The sequence below is a fragment of the Rhipicephalus sanguineus genome, chromosome 8 (genome assembly GCF_013339695.2).
Source record: "Rhipicephalus sanguineus isolate Rsan-2018 chromosome 8, BIME_Rsan_1.4, whole genome shotgun sequence".
In the NCBI taxonomy this organism is placed as follows: Eukaryota; Metazoa; Arthropoda; class Arachnida; order Ixodida; family Ixodidae; genus Rhipicephalus; species Rhipicephalus sanguineus.
Window position 1 is genome coordinate 18,664,860 of NC_051183.1, and position 23,568 is coordinate 18,688,427.

The 23,568-nt window shown below is 44.7% G+C and overlaps 1 protein-coding gene across 1 annotated transcript; it reads right to left on the reverse strand.

The window, feature by feature from the left end:
• Positions 1-4,645: 4,645 nt before the first annotated feature.
• Positions 4,646-22,452, reverse strand: LOC119401510 (A disintegrin and metalloproteinase with thrombospondin motifs 17-like). Its single transcript, XM_037668384.2, has 12 exons — positions 22,365-22,452; positions 22,140-22,272; positions 20,502-20,540; positions 20,298-20,425; positions 19,020-19,094; positions 18,833-18,963; positions 16,756-16,808; positions 14,347-14,455; positions 11,854-11,994; positions 10,029-10,170; positions 7,790-7,909; positions 4,646-4,818 (listed from the first exon to the last, which is right to left on the reverse strand). Exons 4-12 carry the CDS (start codon positions 20,304-20,306, stop codon positions 4,792-4,794), a joined length of 807 nt encoding a protein of 268 aa, XP_037524312.2. The 5' UTR covers positions 20,307-20,425; positions 20,502-20,540; positions 22,140-22,272; positions 22,365-22,452; the 3' UTR covers positions 4,646-4,791.
• Between the last annotated feature and the right edge of the window lie 1,116 nt (positions 22,453-23,568).

The following is a 23,568-nucleotide window of genomic DNA, read 5'->3' on the forward strand; positions in this document are numbered from 1 at the left end:
GTTTCTTAAGCTGCGCGGAAAATGCGAATGCGCTGAAACTTGCCTTCCTCCGTGCCCTCTGCATAAACTCGTTGTGTTTAGGTTTCGGTTGTATTGCACTGTACGAATGCTATGGGGCGCCGCTCTGGCATTCCTGTTTTACCCAGGCGACGTGTAAATAAAAGAGTGTGTGGAGAGTATTCGTTGAGTGCAGACGTTTCTTCTGCTTCGGCGCTTCGCGCCAAACCGCGTGTGCGGGCTGGCTGGCGTCCCCGCCGGTCGCTTTGGTCACCGCCGGTCTTCGCCTGCCGCTGCGCCGGGACTACCAGCCCGCAACACAGCACTCATGCTTCCCGACATATTGCCAGATGGCGCCCATATCTCACGCAGCGCCTCTTATATCGTCTTTAGACGACATTTGCAGCGAAGCACGCAGATACGCAGCCAATTTTTTGGTTTGTATTAGCGTGATGCTATGAGCGAGGCCGACGCTTTTACGACGCTTAGGCTAAGGTCGCCACCTCGAGGTGTGTTAAGGCATTGACAAAATTGAACTTCTATTGAAAACGCGCCGTATGGGACGGACGTGTAACGCGTTGCAGGTGCTAATCGCGGAGGCCCCAGTAATGACGAATTACTTTACCGCTCCAAGAGGGCAACACCACCCCGCCGACCGGTAGAGTGGTAGATATAAAAAGCGCGTTTGCAAAGACTCCAGTGTCTGTGACCGTGGCGCAGTGGATAGCATGCCCGGCATCTGTTGCTGCGGACCGAGCGGTCGTGGGTTCGATGCTCGTTAACGGAACTTTTTTTTTCTTTGCCATCTGACTGTGTAAATTTTTTTCGACATCATTTCTGTGACGGAAATACGTCACTGAAGTCTTGGTAGACCCTGGCAAAGAACACTTTCGTGTTAAAAAAACAATAGCAAAGAAGTTCAGTGCATGATTCAAGAAACAGCGCAAAAATCGACAGTACATACGGAAGGAGGCGCGTATAGCGCTGTGTGCGTCTTTTTCTGCATGTGCCGGCGTTTTTCGCGCTGTTTTTTCGAATAATGTGCAACAAACAAGTCCACTTCTCCGCGCTCTTGGGAGTTCAGTACGTTGCAACCACATTGAGAGAAAGGAAAAACGGGGAAGCACGGAATGGGGGCTCGCACTTGAAGAAAACGCCCGGGAAAGCGGTTTCGTATCATCTCTCCACGTGTGGTCAGCGGTACTCGCTGAGGGAAACAACGGTGCGTCTGCAGGAACACAGCACAGCGGAGGTGTTTCTGACCGTGGCGGGTGGTCAGGCGCCACCGCTCCGGTATACTGGTTCCATAGCTTGAAGGTGTAATTGTTCTGGTGTGTGCAACATGACCGTTACAGCCGAGCTGTAAAGCTTTTCGTTATGCCTCGTCGCGTGAGGTGGAAATTATCGTCATCATGAACCGGCACGCATTCTCTTCACCCTCTTCTTCATCTCCTTCGCTCCCAGAACACGTGCGCCGATTTGTCCGGCGTGGGATGCAATAACTCTGATGGGCGAGAGAACGAGTACAGGCAGAGACACAGAAAGAAAAGAGAGGGATAGAACGAAAGAAAAAGAGAGAAATGCACGTAAGGAAAGGGGAGAACAAGACAAAAAGATAGAAAGCAACAGAACGAGTTCACAGATAGAGAGAAAGAAATAGAAGGAAAGAGAAAGAGAGAAACAGAGAGAAAGAAAGAGAGGTATAGATAGACAAGCTGAGAAAGAAATAGACAGAGATAGAGAGATAGAAAGAAACAAACAAAAAGAGACATCAAGCATAGCCATGTCTAGTATAGTATAGCAACGGGTAGAAAATGATAGTGAAGGAGAGGAAGAGAGAAAAGAGGAGGGGAACGCCACCAGCTGCGCTGCTGCCTCACTCTCCTGACCACTAGTGCCTAGCTGCCCCACTTTTTTTATAACTCCCTTGCAATGATGGTAGAACGTTGATTATAAATGTAATAGCACAACTGTGTGTTCTTTGTAACATCTATTGCTTCGGGTGTCTACGCATAATTTCGTGGTATTTTTTCTCATTTGTCACAATGCAACTGTACATTGCATGTACCAGCTACTGCTTCGAGACCTTCTTTATTGTTGTTCGTATTAGATACCTTCCGGGCTAATATAATGGTAGCGAGGGGCATAGCCAGACTTTTTTTTTGGGGGGGGGGGGGAGCGGTGTGGGGGTTCAACCACGCTTTATGTATGTTCGTGCGTGTGTATTTATGTATGTGTGTATATGAATATACACAATCAAAAATTAAAAATTTGGGGTGGGGACTGAACCCTCCACCCCAGCTACTCCTCTGATGGTAATATTTTGGCTCTTGTTTGCTATCCAAACTGCACGTTGTAAGTGCCATATTTAAAAAAAAAACAAAAAGTAGACGGCGTCGTATTTGTACGCCTAATAGTAATATGTAAAGGAGAGGTCTTTTAAATCAGAGGCAAAATAAAAATTACATAGCCGCCTGCTCAGTACAGCGTGATTACATTGAAAAAAAAAAAGTCTGAGTGCTTTGCTGACATTTTGCGATATTTGTTTCCTGAGGACCAGCGAGAACTACAACTGTGGAATTACAAGTGTCTTTTTTTTTGGGTAACGAGGCAACCTTAGCTATGTGTGGGCGTTGTTCTGTGAATAGTCACGATGGGTTTCTACTCGGACAGACCACAACTGCTTTCGTCAGTGCTCACCTTTGGTGGTGCGAGAGACCTAAAAAATCTGAGTGTAAAATTATGGCAGTTCAACGACCTTATCTCGGTTTAGGTTGCGATGGCGTACGGGGCCATATGTATGAAATGTAAGCGTCCCTTACAAATGTATTGCTATTTTAGGAAATTCTTATCCAAACATTTGAGTTTGCTCTGACCTTGTCTTGCTTGTTATGAAAACGCACAAGTACACTTGATATGGAATGACTCTCTCTCTCTCTCTCACACACACACACACACACACAAATATATATATATATATATATATATATATATATGTATATATATATATATATATATATATATATATATATATATGGGTCATTCCGTATCAAGTGTACTTCGTAAATGTTCGACCACGTCCGATCATGCTGAAATAAATTGGGCTGGTACGTGTGAATGTCACACATAGTTATTGAGGCGTTACACTCTTTCCAAACTATATATATATATATATATATATATATATATATATATATATATATGCTCCTGGAATGTCTAAATCGCAATAACATACACAATACGACATGATGTGTGACTCATCCAACCCTTTTAAACCATGAAGCTTAACATCCCCGCTAAAACACATACAAGCATAAAGTTTTGTTGTTGAGAATGATCGAATATGGTCCGAGTATCTTACTTTGCCACCGCTAATAAAGGACCACAGTGTGCCGTAACAGCGAGAAAGATCACGATCAGCACGTTCTGTAGGACTGCCGTGGAGCACTTCTGACAAGTTATGGCCAAAAATCTCAAAGCGTGATAGGAAAGTACGCGTGTGCGTTTCCCACCAAGTTGCGAGACCCTCTCAAGGCAAAACACAGCGGAGAGCTCAATAAAGGCATCGTATTGCTGCGTCACAGTGATCAGGATCACTTAGAACAGGTGAAAATGACACACGCGCCATCCTTACGCCACGAAAATTTTCTCGATTCCCTATACATATTACCTACTTACCACTATTGCGAGGTAATAACTCTGGAAATATTGGAGCCACGAGAATGGCCATGAAAAGTAAGAAAGCGTTTATTTTTTCTCCCAAATATTGCAAAGAGCGGGAAAATATGGAAGCCTCACCTAATATGCAGAGAAAAATGGCAGCATACAGGAGCGTATGCAAAGAGTTGTTGTCAAAAGTTGCGGCCTGATGTTTATATATTTAACAACAAATATCGTAATTTTTTGTGTCTGAGACGGTTTTCGTTGCTCGAATTCTTTACCTGTAAAAAATGAAAACTGCGCTCTCTCATTCGTTCAGTGAAGGGTAGACGGTGCACTGTATGCACGCTGCTGGTAGTTTAGTTTCCTACATTTCGGATGACACAGGAAGAGTTGCATGTTGCAGTTTTGATCAAGTGTATGTGCCCTTTAATGTGAAATTCATATCACGCCGTTATAGACAAAGACAGCGTTAACGCAGGACACCCTACTCTGAAGAAAAACCAGCGAAAACAAAAATTTTCAGAATATACGCTGGGTTTCACAGAGCACGTCTCGTAACGAAATTTCACGGGTATTTATGTGATTTACAAACCAGAATTCTGACACTGAACAAATACTTGTTTTCGTTTTGCCCTGGTCATGGCGCATGCTGGTAATGAACATGTGCACTTTTTGCAGCTGCTGGTACTTCAGGGTCATCTGAGCATTGTGAAGCCGCTTTCGCGGCTGAAGACGCAGAGAAACTTGCAACTTATTAACTGGGAAATAAAACGGGATTGTGATCACGACAGAGATATAAAAAAAAGAGACGAAAAAAATAAGCGAGATGAAGACTGCGTGACGTAATGACCACTCTTATTGTTTATTTCCTTTGCATAAGTTTATATATATATATATATATATATATATATATATATATATATATATATATATATATATATATATATATATATATATATATATATATATATATATACATCTCGCCGAAGAGATACATTGTCTTGATAAAACTGGGCTGAGGTTTCCCTTGTTCATTCACAGTTAATCACACCGGTATATTCCATTTGAAGCAGTATTGAGAGCCTATAGTTACCACGCACGCCCGATTACCTCGTTAGGGTATTGTGCATGTCATATACAAAGTCCGTATCTGCACTTCTGGAAGAAAACGAAAGAGAGCTAGTGTAAGTTCTTGTTACTCAAGCTCTAAACTAACTAGAAATATTTTCTCAGTTCCTAAGTCATTAACATTTTTTTTGTCGTTAACTGAAATCCGCTGCAGGGCAAATGAGCTTGAGCCTTCGCTGCCCCTGCACCGTTAAAAACCGACTACGTGTAGTATTCCTGCATCAGATGGCTATCTTTTGCACATTTATTGATGGTAAAGCCTTAGATGGGTCATCAAACGCGAAAAGTGACCGTCGGCGTCAACACGAGTGATGCAATGAATTTGTGACATCGTCATGACGTCACTCTAACATCACATAACGTGACGTCACATCATGAAGCCATCACATGACATCATGGATTGGTCGGCCGATCCAGGAGGCAGTGTAATAGCACGTCGGGTGCAGGAAGCTTTCGGGGGGGGGGGGATGTAGGGGATCAACATAAGTGACTGAGAAGAAGGAGATGGCTTTCGCCTTCGAGCCGTCTTAGGCAAATGACCATGCGACGTTTTCGTACTGCTCGATTTTCCATAATACCACGGTTATCACATTTTTGTTCCTAATTTTTTTCACCCTGCTGAACTTGCGAATGAAAGCGAACAGCGTTTGGGCACGTGATGTGTGACATGGTACGGTCAGAAGTCACCACTGTATGTGTATTTGGAAAGAGCACCAAACCACATCGGACGTTTTACTACACATGCTGTGGTGCCCCGCGGTAAAGAGAGAGGCACCACTGTCAAAATGTTCACCGACAATGCAATTTCTTCGTTTTCGCGATCAAAACCTGCAGCGAAACTTCCAAACGCGCATGCAAAAAACAAAACAAAACAAGAACACAATAAACAAAAAAAAAGATGCATAATCATTGACCTACCTTCCTGTAGAGAAATTCCGTATATTCAAACTCATGACCTTTGAGGTCGGCTCTTGTTTCTTGAAGGTGCCGTGTTAATTCATTTCATAACTATCATGTGCGAGTCAACACCGGAATTTGCAAAAATCAAATACGAACTTTCAAATACACTCATATTTTTGCAACATTCTGCGGAACATGCACTGAATAATTTAGTTTATAATGCTTGGTGTAATGGTCTTCTTAATTTAAACCAGGAAATTCGGGATTTCATTTTCTCTTATGCCAGAATAATATGATCTTATAGGCATGCACCTAAAACGTGGGCGCGTGCTGACATATTTGGCGGGACAAAAACACGAACGTTTCTCTGTTCTTGTCCCGTCGTCTACGCTTCTACGTTTTAAACCATGAAATGTACCAAAAAGCTCTACAGTCCTTGCTTCAGCATCTTTTAGGCAATTTTATGCACCAGGACCTAATGTTTAAGACAACATTAGTCTGGGTTGGACTATCCATTTGTGGCGTTATAAGGAAGTCACTATGGTTCACATAACGTGATGTCACATGACGACATCACGTGACATCGTGGGCTGGTCAAAGGTGTGCCGATCGCGGAGGCACTGCTAAACCACGTGAGGGGCAGAAAGCTTCCAATGCTTCTGATTCCAGAGGCAATGCAAAACCACGTTGAGTTGAAAAGGAAAAGCCCCGTTTGTGTTATCCTTGATTTCAACAGATCTTAGTAAAATATTTCTTGTTTATTTATGTCGACAAGCTTTCAATTCATAATGCTTCAAATATGCTCTTATGACTAGTCCATAACCTTAGATCAGGGCAGTTAACGCTTGTGAAGCCTAAAAGAAACAAAGATGGAACTTCACCCTGCCGGTAGGCCGAAACGCCTCATCTCGTCCGCTGGTTAGTTCGTAACCACAGTTACTGCTTACAATTTTGTCAGCGCAGCACGCTTAGTTATGATCAACCGGTACTTTTGTCTCGTTACCGAGACTGAGCATCGTACGGCATGGTAGCTTGTGGCAGTTTCCATTTCAGGTGCGTAAATTTAACCATATTTTTCCAGTACCTCGGAAAAGTGATTCAGAGAAAGCGACATTTATACGGGAAAAGCTTAAAGGGGCCCCGCAAGACTTTTCCAAATTGGTCAGAAAACGCTGCTGATCGGTAGTCGCGGCTCCTGTGAACACGCGAGCTAAACATGGCAGCACTGCACGCGGCAGGGAATCTACAATTACGATTCGAAGACCGGTAGAAATCCAAAGAGGACTTCTTTTCGGGATTCCTAGCTGTGCTAAGCTAGGCTAAGCTAGAAATCGCTCGCTCTTCACTTGGCAATCGATGTACCCGATACGTCATCGCAGCGAAGAATACGGCCATTATCTGATTTTGTGATAGCATGCTGAAGGTCACGACGCGCGCTGACGTAGCGCCTTGCCCCTTTGTCATTCCCCCCTGTGTAGCTTCCAGCACTCACGTCGAGACGAAAGAAAAGAAAGAGCGCTTAAAGCCTGCGAAGTATGCATGCGACTCCGCTTGTACTTGAAGGAAAGAAGGTGGCTTTTAAGAACTCGTTTTTTGAATGAGAACTAACAGACAATAATGCCAAGGAAAGAGAACAATATGAATGAGAACTAACAGACAATAATGCCAAGGAACGTATAGGGGGTGTTATTTGTAGTAATTAGAATATAAATATGAAGAAAGTAAAGTGGACGAAAAGATAAATTGCCGCTGGCAGGGACTGAACCTGCGACCTTCGAATAACGCGTCCGATGCTCTACCACTGAGCTACGGCGGCGGTCATCCTCCCGTCCACTTTATGAAGTATATATGTGCATTTAAACCGATCGCAGCCATAACGGCGAGTGTGAAACACTCTTTTTCTGTCTGTTGGCGTCACGTAGCACGTGATCTTTTTACGAGCTGGCAACTGACCAATAATCCCTCGCATACTACCTGAAGGCATCAAGTCTGCCAGAACGAGACCCTGGCCATAAATGATGGAAAGACGGACTTGACGGATTAAAAAAAAAAATGAAAACATTGCGATTCGTCGGGAGAGGAGATTTCATGAGCTTAATACCTTTTCGTGCTTTCCCGGTTGGCATGGCGTTCCCTCCGGAGCAAATATGGTTGCTTCTTTTGTTTTTGCACCCGACGTCTCTAACTTGCAGCGAAACGAGCAGTTGTCAGTCGGAAGCGACTGTAATATAATGAAGAGAAGATTTTACAGTACACGTGTTTCTTGAGGATGGTTAAGTGTGCGCGAAGATTTGATTGCACACGCTAAAAAAATAATGGAGCTGATCTGAGAAGCACGTTATTAGGACTGTGAAATTGGGCTAACTTGATGTGATGCACGGTAAACTGTAGCACAGAACGCAAATACGGGGAGCTGTGATGGTGTGCGTGGTTTTTGGCTTCTACTTTCCATGAAACATTTCATGAATGCACACACATACGCAAGCACTCGCACATACACATAAACACAAGTTGTATAAACAAGCATTTGTAGAACAAAACGAAAATTAACTTCGATCATCACAACCTGAATTATGTCCCAAATTAAAAAGACGGAAATGAAAGGCGTGAACGGGAGACGTAAAGGTGGATTAAGAAAAAGAAATGTCTTTTTATTTATTTATACGTACATGTAAAGCATAGGCAGGTAGGCTAGGTTAGAGCATGCTATCCCATCAACATAATATTGATATTCAAAACACACACACACGAACGCACACACACACACGAACACACACACACAAATCATGGAAAAGAAAAAAAAAGCCGGCAGATCCCACGCATTGTGGGAATCGATGTAATGCGAAGCAGCCAGCAAAGAGCTGCATACATCGTCTTGTATGTCATTGAGGAAAATGCGTGTCATGGTTTTCATGTTAACTCCTATTATTTATGTTCGTCACACAGTCACGTCGCGCAAGACCAATTCCGGGGTAGTTCAAGCTAGCGAAACAGCCACCAGCGCGCCATGAGCGTGGCACGTAAGTCATGCTGTACATGACATGCGTGTCATGATTTTCATGATAACTCGTGTTATTTATGTTCGTCACACGGTCACGTCGTAATAGACCAATATTGGTGTATATCAAGCTAGCGAAACGGCCGCCAGCGCACCATGAGCGTGGCACGTAAGTCATGCTGTACATGACATGCGTGTCATGATTTTCATGATAACTCGTGTTATTTATGTTCGTCACACGGTCACGTCGCAAGAGACCAATATTGGTGTATATCAAGCAAGCGAAACGGCCGCCAGCGCACCATGAGCGTGGCACGTAAGTCATGCTGTACATGACATGCGTGTCATGATTTTCATGATAACTCGTGTTATTTATGTTCGTCACACGGTCACGTCGCAAGATACCAATTTTGGTGTGTATCAATCTAGCGAAACGGCTGCCAGCGCCCCATGAGCGTGGCACGTAAGTCATGCTGTGCATGACATGCGTGTCATGATTTTCATGATAACTCGTGTTATTTATGTTCGTCACACGGTCACGTCGTAAGAGACCAATATTGGTGTATATCATGCTAGCGAAACGGCCGCCAGCGCACCATGAGCGTGGCACGTAAGTCATGCTGTACATGACATGCGTGTCATGATTTTCATGATAACTCGTGTTATTTATGTTCGTCACACGGTCACGTCGTAAGAGACCAATATTGGTGTATATCAAGCTAGCGAAACGGCCGCCAGCGCACCATGAGCGTGGCACGTAAGTCATGCTGTACATGACATGCGTGTCATGATTTTCATGATAACTCGTGTTATTTATGTTCGTCACACTGTCACGTCGTAAGAGACCAATATTGGTGTATATCAAGCTAGCGAAACGGCCGCCAGCGCCCCATGAGCGTGGCACGTAAGTCATGCTGTACATGACATGCGTGTCATGATTTTCATGATAACTCGTGTTATTTATGTTCTTCACACGGTGACGTCGCAAGATACCAATTTTGGTGTATATCAAGCTAGCGAAACGGCCGCCAGCGCACCATGAGCGTAGCATGTAAATCATGCTGTACATGACATTCGTGTTATGATTTTCATGTTATGACTTGTCATTTATGTTCGTCATACAGTCATGTTACGCCATACCAATTTTGGTGCACATTAGATTAACCAAGCGACCAGGAGAGCACAAAGTCGTAGGCGGCTAGATAGATAGATAGATAGATAGATAGATAGATAGATACGGTCAATGTCGCAGAAGTTCGCTAAGAAATGCTTCGCATTTAAAAGAATAAAAGAGTAAGAAAATGAAAAAATATTAACGAAGTGCAATGTAAATCTGTTCTACCTCATCAAACTTGGCATTGTAGTTTGGGAAAGACTTGGTGCAGTATTCTTCTCCATTGATGACCATTCCAGGTTTCAGCTTGAGCTTAAGTGGAGAAAGGTGTTTGTTTTTATTTTCGTTTAAGCACCAGTATTTTCGCGACCTGCGTGGAATAGGATTGCATTAAATCAAACGATGAGAAACAGGCAGGCTTTAGCAACATAGCGATTGAGTGAATAAGGGCGGGCGGTTGTTTGTGAAGAGGCAGGTTTCCTTTTTCTGTGTAGCTTTGAGCACGTTTTGAGTAGGGCGAAAGGAGAGTGCGATGAATCCTTGTAACACCGCTCGTACTTGAAGGATTCGAAAAATTTTGAGCGCAATAAATTCATGAGGCAATAGCCCCCTTTAGTGAGGTCATTCGATGCTTACTTGGAAAGTGTTTCAGGACCCATTTAATTAGCGAACCCCTCAACAAATTATTGACAACGATTATTATGCTTTGCTTTTGCGATTACTACGCTCCTATTCATACAAAGGTATTAGAACCGAGTGATTACTACATTATGATTACCAAATTACCATTTAGCACAAAACAAAAAGCAACGTTCTGTCTACATGAAGACGCTGTGCCGCCTGTGGTTAGGAGTAGCTTTGACGAGGGCGTACCATTTTTGCATAGGATTGGCAGACACCTCCAGATGTGCCTCGTGCAACAGTCACGAAATGCTAGAACATTTACTGTGTTTCTGTGATCGTTCTGTGAGCGAACGCAACGTTCTACGCAATGCGCTGAACAAGCTAGACGACAGACCCGTTCTCCGAAGAGAAGATCCTCGGATCGTGGCTCTACGGCGTCGCAGGCCAGCAAAGCGACGCGCGCATCGCTACTGTTTTTAAAATCGACCGGGTTAAGCTTGTAGGTGTGCAGTGGACAGGCGCACATGTACCATGACAGTGTTTTCTTCCCTCTTTCTTTTAATTCCTTCATCCCCTCCCCCAGTGTAGGGTAGCAAACCGGATGCGCGTCTGGTTGACCTCTCTGCCTTTCGTTCCTTTCTTTCCTCCTCCTCCTCCTCCTGAATAAGCAAAAGAAATCGTTGAGAAAGAAAATAGAAGTGGCGGCGCTTTTTTCAGTTTCCTGTAATAACTCTTTGTGTCGTCGTAGATTATGGCGACGTATCCCAGAACTATAGAATTGTTCATCAATAAATACGATACATATTAAGGAGAAACGCTTTAGATGCATCATCAAGCAAGAATACCGCGTTAGGTGCAGAAAGCTTTAGAAGGGGGGCGTGGGAGGATCAGTACATCGACTGAAAAGAAAGAAAGATGAAGTGCAGCAAGCTTGCAATGCCTCCGATTCTGTAGGCAATTCGAAACCACGTTAGGTGCAGAAAGCTTTCGGAGGGAATGTGGGGGGATCAATTGATAGAGTAAGTAAAAAAAGATGGCTTCTGCCTTCGAGGCGAAAGCCATTGCATAAGCGACCCTGTGAGGTTTTGTTTTCTAAGGCAGCCGAAAATTTCAGAAAATTTCATTTAGCATATGTTAACGAAATACAAAGAAATCGAGAAAGCTGTGGCATTAAAATGGTGAGCTTCCGGCGCAAAACTAAAAAAAAATAAACACTGTCCTTCACTTTGCCTATGAATAGTAGGTGGCTGCAATCACCAAATTAAGAACAATAATGTTGTGAAACGATAATTTGTCAGTCTAAACTCAATAACTCTTTCGCTTTGCTGTTTAGTTAAAAGCGGAAACATGCTCTCATTAAGCAAAATGTAACGATAAGGTAACATTTACCTCGTACCTTGGTCATCGCGAGGAAAAAAAACAAACTTACCGCAGAACTTCTTTGACTAAGTTTTTGCTGCATTGTGACCACTCATTATCCCTCTTGCCACCATGAACTGGACTCATAATGTAACCGTGGTTTCCGAGGCAAGCTTCTGCGCCTTTATCGCCATCATGGGGCAAGCCTAATCTGCAACGAAGAATTATCCTTTGGTGACGACAATTCCATAGCAATGAATATAGCATAATTTCTTCAGTAAGCGAAGTGCAGTCTGATAATTCTGACGACTGCGATGCACAGCCAGTAGCTTGAAAAGAAAAAAAAACTGTCACCCAACCGTTTTTAGCACAAAGCTACAAGGAATTGTATATGGGCGGAACTTTATGTTGGGATTGTTGGTGTATATATAGGAAGGAAGAACTTGGAGGACGCTTGAGTTTCGCTTTTAAGAGTAGAACGCGATAGCTTAATCGGACCGTGTTCGTATCGCCTTCCTAGTCGCTAGCCTAGCTTTGTTTCTCGGTAGACACCTAAACCATGCTGCAAGGACAGCAAAAGTGCGGACGCTCTCAGGCTACAATACTTATCCATGCGGCGCGACGAAACACGGCCACACGGCGGGGCAATGTCATTTAAAAGCGCGCGAAGTGGGCGCTTCGTGCCAACTCGCTGGTGATAATCAAGTCGCTGATGAACCTCCGAGGTGCGCGTACCACCAACGCTAAATGGCGTATATAAATACCTCGCCGTTGGTATGCTAGAGGATGTGTGCCTGGTGGCCGAGTGGCTAAACGCATCGGGCCACGGAGCCAGGGGTCGCAGTTTCGAATTCCCGGTCTCACTTTTTCATTATTCCTTTATTTTTTATTGTTGTTTTATTTGCATCTACCTCAAATTTTCGCTCACAGACAACGCAGAATTTTCGGTCACAACCAAACACGCCGCCGCCGACACCGGAATTTCTGCGAAACGAGCTCTTTGACGCTGTCGCCTTAATAAAGCACCAAACGAGACGAGCCCATGTGTCCATGTCACCTCTTGTGTTCGTCTCGTCGCTGCATTATTCATTCCGTTAAGTACATACGGATTTCTCACGAAGTACAGCTTACCAGTTAACAAAAAAATTGCAGTGGCTTAGCTCGGCTATGCCAGGATATACGTAGCGTTAGCAAATGTTCAGCTGATTATTCTTCGCTTTCCAGATTGTCTAGGATTATTAGCCTTCTTCTGTTCATTCTTCGTACGCTGAACCGCTAATTGCCAGGCAACTACTTCGGGATCGGATGAGATAAGCTTCTTGGCTCTTCTGCGCCGTTGAGCAGCATTTGCACTCTCCTTCTTTATGGCGTTACCCACCTGCAAACTCCAGTCAGAGGCACTATCAAGCGGCTCCAGCACAGTGTCAGACGGCTACTGCACAACGAAGGCGAATAGCTGCGCGCGCGCTGGCGCCAATACGTCTGCCAAGGCTACGACGTCACTCTGGAAAGCGCAAACAGGCGGCGGCGAGTCGCGCGCGGTGGTGGCAGAGTCCGCGCGCGCGCCAGCGCCAGCGGCGCCAGTTTGTCTGCCGCGGCTACGACGCCACTCCTCCTGAATCCGCAGACAAGCAGTGGCGAGCAGCGCGTGGCGGTGTCGGAGAGCGCGTGAGATGCCAGCTCCGGTGACCCAGCTGTGTGACCTCACTGATCCTCGCGCATGCGCAGCACGGCTCATGAGGATCCACGCGAAATCGGCTCCGGCTAGGCAAGTGTAGCTAACGCTACAAACGTTTGTCCACATTCGGGGATTGCACCCGGGGCCAACGCCACTCCGGGGCGGTCGCTCTACTGATCGAGCTAACCACGAGTCTTACAATTGGCAGCGCGAGGGCGCTGGAAATTGCAAGCCTCATGCTTCGATCAAATGGTACTAACTGATTTGTTAGAGCTAGTAAGAACCAAAGCTTACGAGCCCTATAGGTAGCTTTAACGAACCAGTTGCTAGAAAGGCATAGGGCCAGAGGCCGTTGAAATTTACCGGCGCCCTTATGCAGTACTCTACACCCAATAATTTCAAAATATGTAATTTAATTCTATGTATTTAACAAGTTGAACGCACCACTCTACCCTGTGAAGGCGGATGGCCTAGGTTGCTAGTTTAATTTTGTGATTATTGTTCTCAGGACATACCTTTGTATTCTGGCGGCACAGATACACAATTCATTAACATAAGTCATCCCAAACATGTCGTAATGTCGTAATCAAGCAGCACGTTCTCGCGGCGCTGTGCATGTATCACTATGTATAACCATGGCCGGAAGCTCTGCCGGAGATTGGCTCCGGAAGAGCTTCCGGAGCCAATCTCAAAGGTCATAGATAACGCTGCCGAATGTTTCATTGCCTTCTGCAGTAATTCTGGCAACCTTAATTTATAATATTTATTCAGAAAACTTCATTCGGATAATTGACACGCAATTCCTATAAATCTGATGCTGTGATTTAGTCTGTACAACGCAATTCCGCATTGTTGTGCAGGTGTACTAACGGAGTGAATACTCACAAGTGTCCCAATTCGTGAACTATTGTGCTTATTCCAGAATAAGTGCCTGGTTTGTCTTTTCCAATGGCAACCTTGTCCTTGGTGCAAATTCCTCCCCGTGGCGCCATTCCTTGGAAGGAACAAAATGGTCCATTTATCATACTAATTTTAAGCGTGTTGCGGGCATCAGTAGCGGATTGGCGTGACGGAAGAAGTTGCAGTTAAGCATGAGTTTTAACACATCGTCCCATATAAATAGACTAGAGAGAAATAAATGAGCAGAAGTTGCGGCTTTGATGTTTGTTAGCGATAATATCTTGAACTTAACGGACAGTGAGAACGAAGAAAGAAAAGACAAATAACTTTTCTATGTAAATTGAATCCTAACAGTAGAAAAAATAAACATTCGTGGGGTCCTGTATGCATTCGCCGAAGGAGACTGGGAGGCGAAAGTCGTCCGTTATGGCTATCTAACTGTTCATTTCACATCGAGCAAACGTCGCTTGTATGTTTTAAGGCGAAAGTCGTAGGTGCCTCGTCAAATGCGAAAGTTCACCATCGGCGCCAACACAAGTGATGGAAAACATTCTCATCACGTAAAGACGTCACCATATTGCCACCTGCTCGTCTTTTTGTACTCTTATGTAACCGACCAGTTACACGTGTAACCACTGTCTTGCGCGAGCCTCGCCGGCAAGTCAAACATTCCCGATGATTTTAGATTGTTCTGATAAGCCTGAACGCTCAATGCGAATAGTCGAGTTTATTGTGGAACTAACGCGGCCACCGGCGATAAGGCTTGAATCTTCGTTGCCGATGTATAAATGCCGACGCGCCGTACCCCTGACAAGATTTCTCGATGGCCGCCGATTTTTCTCGCCTCTATCAGTGTACGGCGTGAATTGCTTGTACCTTGACTTTTCGTTTCCTGGGCACAAGTTCGCCCAATAAAGAGTGTCGTCTTTAATAGCCCGAGCGCCGTCTTCTCCGCCGTCACGATCACGTAAGAATATGGTGTCGTCATGACGTCACAAAACTCCAACATTTACGACGTCATCATGACGTCATAACGTGACGTCACACGATAGCGTAATCACATCACATCGTCGCTTGGTCAAAGGTAGGCTGATCACGAAGGCAGTTCAAAACCATATGAGGCGCAGAAAGCTTGCAATGCTTCTGATCCTGGAGGCAATGCAAAAGCACGTTAGGTGCAGAATGCCTTCGGAAGGGGGCTCGGGAGTATGAACGCGTCGTCTGAGAAGAAGGTGGCTTTCGCCTTCGATTCGTTTAAGGCGAATGTATAAATGACCCTAGCGAGTTTGTTTAGTTCCGCGAACGCCTAAAAAACGAACTGAACCTTCACCAGTGCTCCTCGGGCCAAGAGACGCGCTGTTGGTCATGTGACTTTTTGTGCCACATGCTGGCTTTTCGCTCAAGGTCACGTTGATATGAAGCTTTCGTCTTAACCCTTTCCCTACCTTTAAAAAACAAGAAAATTGTACGAAATTTGCCATTTTTTTCGCTCAATTTGTCCAGCTTTTTCTTCTGAACGGCACCAGTATTTAATTTAATGGGGTTCAATTATTTCACTATTTGCGCAGAAAGATAGCTCGAAGATGGCTTCACCGCATGGCCATACAATGAAAAATGACAATACAATGAAAACCCAAACACATATGGCACAACGTGGACAAGCGTGGCCATCTAGCGTCAAGAATTTCGTTCGCCCACCCCTCATGTAATGTCCCATGTGGGACCTTTGAGGTATTATGAATAAATGAATAAAGAAACACAACTATGACGAGTATAGTCGCCATTGGTTCTTTGTGTGACCAATTTTCGTTGATGACGAGTGTAGTCGTCATCGGTGATTTCTGTACAAAATCTCATGACAACTATACTCGTCAACGCAGGAAAGGATCATTAAAGAAACGGGAGTAAGAGGGAATAGAATGCCAATTGAAGACCAAACCACGTGCGATGTTCAAGCATTGACCTACTATTCCGCCAACTCCGCTTGGTATTTGTGTGAGTACCCAATCCGGTCCCTTAAAATATTAGGCAGCGAAACACGGCTGTAGGAGCGGACGTGGAAATATCGCACGAAAGTTTGATGAAACGTTGATTTTTTAAGGGCGAAAATGTTGGCTAAAAGCATCGAATGAAATTGTCACTGTTTATGATATATCTTTCTTCTGTAACCTGCTCAATTTGTATGCTCATTCTACCGCTAAATTACAAAGCATTAGGAATGCAGCTGTATTCACGCAATGGGGCATCCTGACCGTTATACTCAATCTCCAATGGTACCACGACGTGGTAATACTTTGCATGCCCCTTCACTTCCAGCTGAAACGCCTTATCAGCGGTGGTAAATACGATGCACAATGGCAGGGGGTGCCCATCCGTACGTTGAATCAAACTTACCAATAGCATTGCCAGCTTCTTTCCCGGAGCTGTCTATATGGACCATTGGTCTCCTGAAAACAAAAATGCGGAGAAAATAACCATGAGCACCTATAGAACGGTGCATTATTCGGTGACTGCCCGTCCTTTCTATATATCTTCAAATTCGCGTCACTGTGGACCATTTTTGACACAACCAGAATATTAATGTTAGTGAGATCAATAACACACCTTAATAAACTAACTGAAACCTCTAATTGTAACATCAATAATACTATCTAACCATCTCGTGACGTGCAAACCCCTTTTTTGTTTTAACTAATCATAATTGTCAATGTGTTTTTTTTAGTGTGAAATGTCTCCACAGATATTTGACAATAAAGATGTTTTGAAGATGTTTTGAAGGACACTCTCACGTCTACCAAAGGATACTCGCTCCGTGTGTACATCTCCATGTGTTCTCAGAGACAATGAGCCTCTCCACTTGTGGCTTTGCCGTAAAAATTCCTATTCATGGCTTATATTCTGAAATGAATGTGTCGCATCGCGAGCTGACACATTGAGGATTCTCATATATACTGCGGTATAAAAGACGTTGCAATACTTTTGAGCTATAACGAAAGTAGAACCTTCACAACCATAGTCATTTTTCAACAAATTATAACACTAAGATAAGCAGTACAAGCAAAAAAATGGGGCAGCTACCCACTAATGGTGCGAAGTCTGAGGAAACTGCGTAGCTGGTGGCCTTGCCCTCCTCCAAAGTTCTTTGAGAGCACATATAAAGATGTCGGAAAGTCACGCGTCATCTTCACAATTTTTGCGCACCAAACACAGGGACAAAGACGGGCAACACACGGACGAGCGCTAAGGGTAAGAGAGAAATTTGAAACTAAGGAAAGTGGAGATGAATACTTGTATATGAGACATAAGCACGCATTTGCGAATTAGGTGAATAATGTAGTGTACAGTATTCCTATGACGTGTGATCATGTGTACGTAGGGCAGACCGGCAGATGTGTAAACACAAGACTAGGAGAACATATATCCAGTCCGAAAGGACGACCTAGTACACATTTAGCCATGCATTGCAATGGGTGCGCATGCACGTCCTTGTTTTAGTAGCACTACCATACATGGCAATCAAACTTCGAGGGAGATTGTGGAAGCTCTCTGCATTGAAGAACAAAAAAAAAAAAAGAAGTCTGTGCTAGTCATCCATCTGTTGTGTAGCTTGATAAAGAAATATCGTTGTTGCTTTCTTCCGAAGCGGTGCTATGTACACTGTTCATGAGTTCTGTTGACTGAATCGCACATATCTCTGAGTCCTTAAGAGAACGTTCTCGAAAAAAGAAAACAAAAGGCCTGCGCGGAGCACGCAGAACAGTCACAGAGAAAGTTGGATGAGGGGGCCCTTTTTAGAGCCCCTTGTAAACCCTCTGGGCGACTACGCCAAGTACAGTAGCAAGGTACCCTCTACGCCATAAATAATCATAATTTTCCGAAGTAGCGAAATACCCACTATGCCATTGTTCATCATTCTGCACTGAAGCGAGGTACCCACTACGCGTCTCTGAGGCACTATGTGCACATTGTTGATGTTGGGGCTGATGAAGAATTATGACTGAGCCCTTTGTAATGAGTGGGAATAACTTTAAACCACCTACTCGTTACGCAGTTCGCATCGTGCGATACCTAGCGTTATTTTATTCTTTTACCATGCTATATTACATCTATTGACGCGATTACTCGCCCGACGTGACGCGAAAGAGTTTTAAGCATCAGCGTGGCTCTGTGGAAAAACACACGACTGCCACGCAGCGGGCCCGGGTTCACTTCCCGCTAGATCCTGTATTTTTGCTCACTCTGCGCGATAGCAGTGGTTACAGACACCGCCGGTGGTGGTGGCTCACAATTACGCCACCAAAATCGGCTGTTGTTGCGATCTCACAACAGCTTTCTCTGTAACAAACCCCTTGTTAGAAAGCACTCGTCCGCGTGTTGCTCGTCTTTGTCCCGACGTGTTGTGCGCAAAATAATGTAAAGATGAATTTATTCCAACTATGGCGACTCGCAGCAATGCTTAAGTTGCGCTTACTGGGTAGCCATGAAGACAGCGTCGGCCTTCTTCATTATATTGTCTGTCTTGGCGTACTCCGATAATTTATCCAGCGTTCCCTCTACACTGAGCCTCTCGTGATCCCGCATCTTTAGAAACGTTTCTCGAACCTGCGAGTGCAACTTGTTGTGAGAATAAGGGCAAATGAGAAAATAATTCTACTTACCTTCATAAGTGTACGTACTATTTTCGTCAAGGAGATAAAGCCTGGCGGAGTAAGCATTTGAAGACGAAGGCTGACCTGCGATGTAGAAAGTCGCAAGCAGTTCAGTTGGTAGAGGTTATGTAAACAGGGCGTGGGAGACTGTGTCTGTGCAATGATGTGACATTTTTTACATGCGGTGCGTGCTCACAGGCATAGTCATGGCTTGGGTGAAACAAGTTGCACCAGGTAGTATTGTAGGTACTTGGTGTGTTGCAAATCTGTGAGCGTAATGTAAGAAGCATGTACGTTTCTGAATGTAAACGGAGAGGACTGAACAAACAGGTAGCATTCGAAGATATACCTAGTTTTATCAATCATTGGCTAACAAGATGTAGCTTCCTCTAGGGCTAGTGCGCATGCTGAGTACGAAATAAGATGACTGATTGGGACGACTGTAAAGGTGACTCTGAGTATATGACGGCAGGGGCGGCGCCAGTGGGGGGTTCGGGGGGGGCTCCAGCCCCCCCAAAATTTCCACCTGCCCCCCCTTTGCCCCCCCAAGAGCAAGCATAGTCAAAATACAATGCATATGTTCCCAGCCTCTCTGCCCCCCTGAAGGAACCCACTTGTCGTGGGTGCCCCCCCAGTAAAAAAATCCTGGCGCCGCCCCTGTATGACGGTATACACTACCGGAATGACATTGGCTGGTAGTTGTTCTTCCAGTATAGATCGGTTGCCTTGGAACTCTCCACCTTAGACGATAGACGATAGACTGTCTGCACCGAAACATGTTCCCTTCTAGTTTCTATTCCAGACAGGAACAAATTTTTCAACTAGAAAGGCTTTTTTTCTGAGAAACACGAGTGCGGTACCTTTCTATATTCGAACTACAAACAGGTTGATGACACTTAACCTCTTTCTCGCCGATAGATTGTTTGACGCCCTCTACTATAACAAGTGGAGCTGCATTTGATCAGTGGTGTTACGTAGCTAACCGTGCATCAGCCTAGAATCATCCTCAATGGACCCTTGAACTTTACGGGCATAAGGCAAATAAGTATTCACTAAATGTAGTTCCAGTACACATAACACGGCGAGAACCCAAACATGAGCGAGCTATAAGGCGTGGAGTATCGGCACAAAATAATGGGCAAGGCATATTCATATACGGCTGGGTCAACACGCTTCTTTGCCTACCCTGTTAAATTTGCGGCTCACCATATAAACAAATAATTGCCATATTAATGATGTAAAAGTTTTGAAATATAAAAATATAAACCGTACAGTACTGATACTTGCCGCGAGCATGAGCACTGTTACATATTCAATATGTTCTTGCTCTTTGTGTCTATATAGCTGGCTATGGGTAAAGTCACTGAGAAAGGAAAGCTCTATCGTGAAATTGTCAGGTAACGGTCTTCTGGGCTCTACAAGGAAATAAAAGCAATGTCTTAGAACTTTAATATGTAACAGACATGTGAGCAGAGGAATATTCAAACGTACTCGTCTCAAGGGTACTTCCTCGTCTGAGCCCAGTGCTGCCTGGAACAGACAAGGAATAAATGTGATTCAGTGAACATGTGTGCAGTGCACGGTGTATTCTCTCAGCAGAAAAGCAACGCTATGAATTTCTATTGAACGTCGTAAGAAAATTGAGAAGTTCTACAACGTCTTTCGTTGGCACTTCATCGCGGATCGTACGAACAACTTGTCTGCGAGATACGAGAAATGCTGCACTATGCGATTGAAAAAGGACACAACGTTGTGTTTCAGTGGATACCAAGTCATTGCGGTCTCCCGGCAAAGGCCTCGCCGATGAAGCTGCCAGAAAAGCACACGTAGAGACAAACCTTGCTTCTATACCACTATTCAGGATTGACGCGGCTCGATAGCTAAGTAAGCTGGCGCAGAACATGACACTGCAAAAGTGGCAAACATCACAGTTCACACACCATCGACTGTATTCTCTTGACCCCTCTCTACAACTTCGGCTACTGCCTGGTCTGTTCCAGGAGGACGATACAGTGTTGTGCCGTCCACGTCTGGGTGTAGCACTCACCAACGCATACTCATTTAAGATCGAAATGGCCGACAACACCGAGTGCAACGACTGTGCCGTTGATGAAACTATTGAGCACCTTTTGTGTTACTGCCTGACATACGCAAAGGAGAGGCTTCACCTCAGCACTGCTCTAAATCAACTGGACGGAAGCGCTTTCACTGTCGAGGAGGTATTGAGAACATGCGGCTGCCGATCACAGCTCCGAAAGGCAACAAAAGCGCTGTTGCGTTTTCTCAAGGATACCGGACTTATTCGCCGTTTGTGATGTCAAACGCGAAACTGTTACGTCGGCTGAAAAGAGTGACTTTTCTATCCTCCTCTCTAACTTTCCTTCCCCCTCCCCTCTTCCCCAGTGCAGGGTAGTCTACCGGGCTCAACCCTCGTTAACCTCCCCGCCTTTCTTTTATTCTTATTCTCTCTCTCTCGTCCGAATAGGCTGGTATTTGTGGCGAGAAAAGGCAATAGGTGTATTTATTAAGGCCTAGCTTGAGAACAACCCGAAAAGGCAAGAATGGGGCCTGCAGAGGGGGGAAGCGTCTATATCCACTTACTGGTATGGTAAAATCAGCGCAAAAAGACGGCAACACAAGAAGAAGAATGACACAGGATCAGCACTTGTCCTGTGTCGTTCTTCTCGTGTCGCTGTCTTCTTGCGCTGCTTTTATCATGAAGATCAACCAACCAGCCCAGTTTTGTACCCTGTTACTGGTATCTAACGCGCCAACAGCAACAAGTCGAACCATCAGCAACTCGCGGAAAACACTCCAATTCAGTTCTTGCATCATTACTTCGAACGTATAATCAGCTCTCAGGTGTCAGACAGTGTTTAGTGTGTGTGCTGGAACACTTCTTGAATAAGCAAGGCAAATATTTGCCTCGTTACTATATGTCACGACTTGGTGTACTATGTGTGGTCGATGTACCCATTGCAGTATTAACCACCTGCAATATTCTTTTTTGGTGAAAATCGTGTTCTGCTTTATTCCCCCCCCCTCCCCCCTAGTAATGCCCCTTGAGGGCTTTCAGGGTATTTGAATAAATACGTAAGTATTTAGAAAACACGAAAAACTAAAACTCACGTGCTGTCGCAACGACGTCATGATGGTCTTTCTCAATTAAAATTCTGGATATTTTATGTGCCGGATGTCCTTCGGACGACCGTTCTATGGTTTCCAAAGGCCTAATTTCATGTGTGGCGTTTAGAATACCAACCTGAAAGCAGTAGACCCCATTTCTACAGGTAGGTCCTCAGTACACTGAGTAATAAGCTGATTTATACAAGTAAACTGTGACGCGTTACTTACTACTTGGTAATGTCCACCTGCTTGAGGTTTAATGAGCAATGACGCCTGTTTTGCAGCGTCATGATAAAGGTTTCTTTCGTAGTATCTTCCATTAGCTTTAAAAGCAAAGATTTTTTAGGATAAAGGCATAGATTTGGCAGCATTTTATTCTACATATACATTTCTTATAAGTCTTGTCAACTGACAAAGAAATGTACTTATAGGAATATCTAGTGCAAAATATCCCCCTCAGGTGCGAATTAGGATGGACTGCCTACATATCTGTCGAATTCGCGCAACACAGTTCCAAGGCACTCGACATTACATTCCAAGAACGAAAATGAATACGCTGTTTTGTGCGAGTTTCAGCAATTAATATTAATTAGCACGCAATAAGAAATACATAACTACATTGTAGTCAGTCATGTTTCATTGTAGCATGAAAGGAATGAAAATGTACGCTCATAGTGCATGATCAATTGCTTTTGGGTGTATTCATTTCGAGCAAAGAAAAAATTACACCATTTCCCGCTAAAGGGGACCATGAGGCGATGCGAAGCCGGAGCACTTGCACGATCGCGTTCCGTTGGCGTTCTTTGGGCATGCTACCGAACTCGCGTCGTGGAACGCGAAGAGGGACGCTACGCGCGTCTTGTCTTCCCTCTAGCCTGGCTCTTAATTCTCACAGGACGAGCGGGGAACGCGGTCGGCAGGCGTGCGAGAGAGGGGCAGCGTAGGACAGGAGAGAGAGGGGGAGGGGACGCGCATGCGCTGGTGATCATCGTGGCGTTGCGCAGGAGAGAATTTCGGCATGTCTAGCCCGCGTTTCAGAGGAAGAGTGAAGAGGGGGAGGGGAGAGGGAATGTGGAGAGGAGGAAAGGGAAGAGGGTGAGTGGAGAGGGTATGCGCATGCGCAGTAAGGGTGGTCACGCCGCACACCACCACCACCACCGGATTGAGCTCCGTCATAAGATACTTCGCATCTAAAATAATACTTTTGGCGTTGGTCCTGGAACGCGGTACGTCGAACGACTCGTCAAACAACGCAGTGCCGCCGCCAAAGCGATTGGCTACAGTCATACTCCGCACATTTAGGTCAAGTTAAGACAGATTGACTATGCGAAAGGCTCAGTCCATCCTATGTGCAATGTACCCTGCTCAAGTTTCTTGGCCACTAGTTCAAAGAACTCGCAACAATAAGTGGCATTCACATATGTGGACACTA